The 6279-nt window shown below is 45.6% G+C and overlaps 2 protein-coding genes across 2 annotated transcripts; one reads left to right on the forward strand and one right to left on the reverse strand.

Moving 5' to 3' along the window:
* Positions 1-529: 529 nt before the first annotated feature.
* LOC117894875 lies at positions 530-940 on the forward strand. Its single transcript, XM_034802146.1, has 2 exons — positions 530-583; positions 641-940. Exons 1-2 carry the CDS (start codon positions 545-547, stop codon positions 938-940), a joined length of 339 nt encoding a protein of 112 aa, XP_034658037.1. The 5' UTR covers positions 530-544.
* Positions 941-4315: 3375 nt separating this feature from the next.
* LOC117903580 lies at positions 4316-5409 on the reverse strand. Its single transcript, XM_034815800.1, has 2 exons — positions 4900-5409; positions 4316-4841 (listed from the first exon to the last, which is right to left on the reverse strand). Exons 1-2 carry the CDS (start codon positions 5355-5357, stop codon positions 4370-4372), a joined length of 930 nt encoding a protein of 309 aa, XP_034671691.1. The 5' UTR covers positions 5358-5409; the 3' UTR covers positions 4316-4369.
* Between the last annotated feature and the right edge of the window lie 870 nt (positions 5410-6279).

Raw genomic sequence — 6279 nt, forward strand, 5'->3', positions numbered from 1 at the left:
GGATAAAGATTTATAGGTTTTGCATTTGCTCAACACACGCGCCAGCCCATCCCACATCCCACAGCACACATCACACATCCCATATTCCACTCCCACAACCAATTCCCCACCCAGCCAGACTACACGCAAGCCTCAGAGTAGCGTATGAGCAGGAAGATATGGCCAAAACCAAATGGGACTCTTCTCTGGGACTTGCGGGACTGCGCTGCTGTAATTACAAATCCAAGAATATTCAGAAACAAAAGAATCCAGAAGGATGACGGCAGGCAGGCTCTTAGAAAGATTTCTGGCTGATTGCAACGTTTGCACAATGATGAATGCACTGACAAAAATTGATAATTGATAATAGTTACAGTCCCAAGGGAATGCAAGAGCTTGATTAATGAACATTAATAAATTCTACTTACGGCAGCTACCTGAACGGAGAGCAGAGTAACGCAAATTAAATTCATTAACGCAAGGCAGCCCGACATTTTAGTGTTTCTTAACAGAAAGTTGACAGAAAGTTGAAAATTTACAAGCTGATCCCAAGCAAATCCCAAAAATGAACCCGAATAATTTGCAGCACACGCAAGCCCATTCAGTGAGTGTAAAAATGGAGTTTTGTTCTGCAAATATTGAGCCATTAAGTATCCAACAGAATAACGACGATTGCAACCAGCATGAGGAATGCCTGTCCTGCCAGCCACCCAATCCACAAACTACCAGCAAAGACACACAGACAAGCAGCAGCCTAGCCCATGGGTCAAGCCTACAGAATGCCCGAAACGAGTTGCAGCTGCTTCAAATCCAAAATTTAGAAATTAGATTCAAAGAGTTCCGTCAACGCCGCGAGTGTCATGTGGCCAAAGTGGCTGCGTTTAAGGAGCAATTGGATACAGACTGGAGACTTGTTTGTGAATTACTAAAGGAATATAACGACGGATGTGAAATGGAATAAAATAATTATAATTCAAAATCCCATGGAACCACATCTACATACATACATACATCAATCCTAATCATCTGTTCCAATATGTTCTTGCCTTCCCATCCCATGTACAATGTTTGGGTGCAAGTCGACCCCTTTCCACTTCCATCAGTTTAATAGCCGAGCTGTAGATGCCACTATTAGGGTTGACACCCGAAATAGAGGGCACTGGACTTTGTAGAGGCTTCTTCTTGCATTCCGCCGCTGCTTTCCATTGCGTCCACTCCTAATTACTGCACGTGCAGGAGCCGGCAGGAATCGCTACGAGCCTCAGACAAATAAATTTGCGGTGATTTGTTGACGTGTGGATGGGACTGATGGGGAGGACGGCGGCAGAAGGCATTAATGTTACGGCTAGTCCTCTCAGACATTCCACATTGCCTTGTAAGTACCGACGCATAACTAGAGCGCGCATTTAACTACTCAGCGATTACACGGGAAACACACACACCACACGCTACGCAGAGACGAAGCCGAGAAGGAATTGCTGTGTCCTTACTTTATGTCCCCATCAATGGTACGCCTACACTCCATTGTGCCGTCTCGTCGCGGATAAGGTGTGGCTGTGCAGGATGCCTGGATGCGGAAGCGGCAACGGCAACGGCAACGGCAACGATGTGGAAAAGGCTAGTGACTGTTGGCCATAAAGAAAAACTTCATTTATTCGTAAAGAAATAAATCTTTTAATGCACATCGGAGAGTCGTTATTCGGGCATTGTTTTCTCATTTGCCACAACACCTCCGAACACACCCACCCGTACAGGAACGGACGGGACCGGACCGGACCGGACCAGACCGTACCGAAGCGGAGCGGCGCTAAGCACTCACTCACCCACGCGTACCACTGAATCATGGGGCTAGCACACACACACACACACACATCCTTGCATACATATGTGTGTATGTCGTGCCAGGCGGCCATCCCACAAAGTAGACCCAAAGCTACCATTGGGACAGTTCCATGCCACCGGGCCTGGGTCTGGGCAAATGAACGTTGAATGGCTATTTCAATGATTCTAATTATGGGAGTCCGCCCGTCGCAAAAGTTTGTTAAGTATCGCGTGCATCATTGTTATTGTTTTTGCTTACCCCGGAGCTCCGCTACAGCAGCCCAAAATTGCCTTGAGTGTGTGTGAGTGTGGACCATTTCATTGCGTGGGCGGTGCGCGCTCATTAGGTTTCCTCCTACTACTCCTGCAGTGCCGGACCATCGCATCGCATCTTCTCCATGCAAAATGTCCCACAAGGCCGGGCGGCGCGGCGCTCAGGCAATTGTCGCGCTCCCTTGGACAAATGTGTTTGTGTGCGTGCGTGTTCGTGTCTGTGTGTGACCGTGTGCGTGGCGGTGACCTGTGAAAATGTCTGTGTCAAGTTGTGAGTAATAACAGGGAAATGCCAAAAAGAAAAAGGACATACGAAGTACGGCTCGTAAAATAGCTGAGGCCCCAACGCTGGGGAGCACTTTCTTATGGCCATGCTCTGGATGCCACCACACCGATGCGATAATACCCTAATAATGCACTTTTCCATGTCAAATCTGTATTTGTGCGCAACAGCTGGTTTGGCCACACTTAAGAGCACTGCCAACTGATCATAAATGCTGCTTCTTGGTGTCGCATTGCCCAGCATATGTCTAATGGACTTAAAAAGCTCCAATAGGTTGTAAAAGTATTTCATCTGCTTTAGTTGAAAGGGTTCAATACTTTTATTTCATTGCAATATGCAGATATTCGCACTGGGATTAGAGGTGGGTGCGTGACGGCCATCAGTGATCGACCATGCCTAAAAATGGCTGACCTGTCGATTGCTTACAGTTTGAGTTCATTTAAATAAGCTCGCATAGACATGACGAAAGGATGGCCAAAGTGTCACATGACCCACGGACATTGGCAATTACATCGCTCGCTCTCTCTCGCGCGCTGCTCTGACAAATGTAACCCCAAACAAAAGCACATTAATTAGCTGTACGTGTCCATGCATTACTGAAGTATTTGTTGTCGTTGGTGGTGTTGGTGTTGGGGCAGCATAATAGCTCTTCTGCTGCTCTTGTGTGTCAAACCGAATGCCAGAACAAAAGCCAAACATACATAAAGCTTCAGGATGAATGGCCTCATGGAGCATCCCAGAATATATGTATGTACAAATGTATTGGCGAGTGTTTGTGCATCAACTGTATATATGTATGTATGTATGTCTGGGTGTATGTACGTGTAATTACGAATGCTTGTTGTTGTTTCTTGCATAGGCCAGCGAGAAAGTTAAATTGCAGAAATCGCAAAACTTGAATATCCCCCTCCAAGCTCAAGCTCAAGCACCAAAGTCCAAGTCCAAGCGAAAGTCAAAGTAATGGAATTGTGTAATTAACGAGACTCAAGGGAAAAAGACCCGATGAAACGTTCCAGCTGCTGCTGCTGCTGCTGCTGCAGACTTTTGCCATAACTTGAAGATGTGTCCCCACATCCCCATTCACGTTCTTGGCACGCAGAATGGAGTGGAGTGGAGTGCAATAGGTGTGTGGCCCACAATTCCATTTAAATGTTTACTGCAAATGAATAGCAATTCAAAGCTTGACCTCTGCTGCCATGCCCTGTCCTGCTCATAGATCAATGCTCGTTGAGCTCTGTATTAACATTAAAAACATTCACAGTTGCAACTCCATTTGCAGGAGGGAGATTCAGGACATCTTATGTCATAGGAGCAGCAGCTTCTCCGCAATTTCTAAGCTGCATATTAATAATGGAAGAATTATGTTCATGTGTGGCAGCTTAACAATTACACACTTATCAAGTCAATTGTTGCTATTTTAGCTTCAAGCTTCAAAGACGAATATTGCAGCACAAGAAACAGGCAAAGGCCAGAGGGCTTTAAGCTTACAGAGTAATTAATTAAACATCTGAGCAAATATTTATCCACGCTGATGAATGGATAAAAGTAGCAATTTAAATGTATTAAAAATAGAATGAGAACCAACGAAAAATGAATAATAACTAAAGGCAGAGTCTATATATTATATTTTATTATAATTTATATAAAATTGTTAAACTTGACAATTGCAAAAGTTCTTTAAGTGACCAAAAATTTCGAAATTTCTTTTTTGAATCGTAATTTCCAAATTGTGCGAATTTCCAGCAGTGATATTCTGGGGGTATCATTTTGCCATGCATTATATTATGCAAACTTCATCCATTAATTATATGTATGAATTTTCAAAAAAAAAAATAATAAAAAAAAAAGAAGATCCTAATGTTAAATATTTGAATGTGAAAGGCCATGAAGGAGTTATAAGGGAAGAATAGATATTTGGACTATAGATCCGTAAGATGTCCTAACTCTATTGCCGCCAACTCAAGTGAATTTGCAGCAACAGGAGAATAATAATCATAAGTCCCGATTCGGCTTCTATAATGTCATTTTATAATTGGTCGAATTGTTGCCTAAGGGTCGCAGATTGCTTTTGATTTTCTTTTTATTCAATTTGTACGGTGCTGCCGACATGGCCGAGCTGCGCTCCTCCGCTCGCGCATTGTCGTAGGGGGTTCGTACGATTTCTGGCAAATGGGCGTAGTACACCACACGCTGATTGCGCGGTGGCAGCGTCAGGTCGGATAGCTTTGGGCTGGGGCCGTGGCCGTGGCCGTACTTGGAATTGTAGGAGTCGGGCAGCGGCACGGGATCGTCCATATAGCCGCGTCGCGACTTCATGTAGTCCCTGGCACTGGGTGTGTCCAGATAGCGATCGGGATACATGACATAGGGCTCGGGATAGTGGGGCACACGGGGACTGTAGCTGTCATACGGGTCGAAGCGCTGCCGATGCATGTACATGTCCTCAAAGTACTGCGGATAGGCACGATGATATTGCTCATCGAACCTGCCAGAATCAAGCGTCTCATGTGTGCCACTTTTCATAGTTTTTTGCAGCCACTCACCTGTCGTAGCGTCGTATATACGGATCGTAGGATCTGGAGGGATACATGGGCACATTGGAGACGCTCGGCTTGCCCGAGGAATACTCGCCATACCAAGGCAGTGGTTTGTGGGGCACGGCCACGGCACTGGCACTGGCTGGTCTCGAATTGGTCGGCTCATGCAATCTCTTCATGGATGCGCTGACATCGTTGTCGCTCCCATAATTATCATTGACACCGGACATTGGCCGGGGCCGTTGATAGTACTCGTAGTCTGTGTATCCCGCCGAATGCTGTAGAATCTTCAGCTGCTTGGGCTGTACCGGATCCAAGGACCGTGTCGCATCCACCATGCTATCCTCAGCCTCCAAGTCCAAGTCTAGGTCCCGATCCGTCTTCCTGTTGGGCACCTCGAAGCTGTCCGCGCACACAGAAAACTGAATGCAGCAGCATAGAAGCATCAACTTTGCCAGTGCCATTTTGCAGAGGTGCCAAAAAAAAGTCAACCGTTGCCGTCGGCTGGCCGAGATGAACTACCGCCAACCATCCAGGGCCTTAGTCGCTCCAAAACGCTATCGATAGGTGGGGCATTAGAGTCACACAATGATGCGGCGACATGGTAAACTGAACTTCAAAGCCCGCTTTGTTTTTTCCCCCTAGCTTGGCTCTTTGTTGGCCATTCCGCCGTGCGAGTCACTCAACCGCAAGAATGCGAATGCACTCCGCTCCACTGCCAAAACTCCATGCCAATCCCCAAACTAAAAACTACAACTACCGGGGGGTGCCTCGGTCTGCTCCAGCAGCAGATCCATCTGGGCGTGCCACCCATAATCATCTGCATTTGGTTGACATTTTAACGACGCATCTGAATCACCTGCAACAACGGCAGGAGCAGCAGCAGGCACAGTTTAACGAGAACTTGTCCACGCGACACGCTCCGATGACGCTGACCCGTTGTCAGCGTTTTCCATTGCATTATTCTGGCATTATATTGGGAAAGTTTTGTCAGCATGCAAAAGCAGTTTTGTCTACCGTCCGGGAGGCTAGCTTTAATTCAGCATAAATTAGTCGAATGTTGGCATTTATTTATTTATTTATTGCTGCAGCACTCTCTACAATCTTTCTAGGGTTTATTTGCATTTATGTGCTTTTTTTTTGGATTCTGCATACTGAAAAGTTAGTATTTCCTGCATCGTTTCGACACAGACAAGGCTTAAGTGAAGAAAGCAGATTGGAAAGATATAAATACGACATAAATCTCATCTACATATATTCCGGCTTGAACTCCTACACCATATTCTCCGAAGTTCCCTTTTAAAGAAAAAATACACAGTTCCATTGGGTGAAATTTGAAATTTACAAGGCTTAGGCGGTGTGTGTAAATAATAGTTATATAAATAA

Source organism: Drosophila subobscura, chromosome A (assembly GCF_008121235.1).
Source record: "Drosophila subobscura isolate 14011-0131.10 chromosome A, UCBerk_Dsub_1.0, whole genome shotgun sequence".
NCBI classification, from domain to species: domain Eukaryota; kingdom Metazoa; phylum Arthropoda; class Insecta; order Diptera; family Drosophilidae; genus Drosophila; species Drosophila subobscura.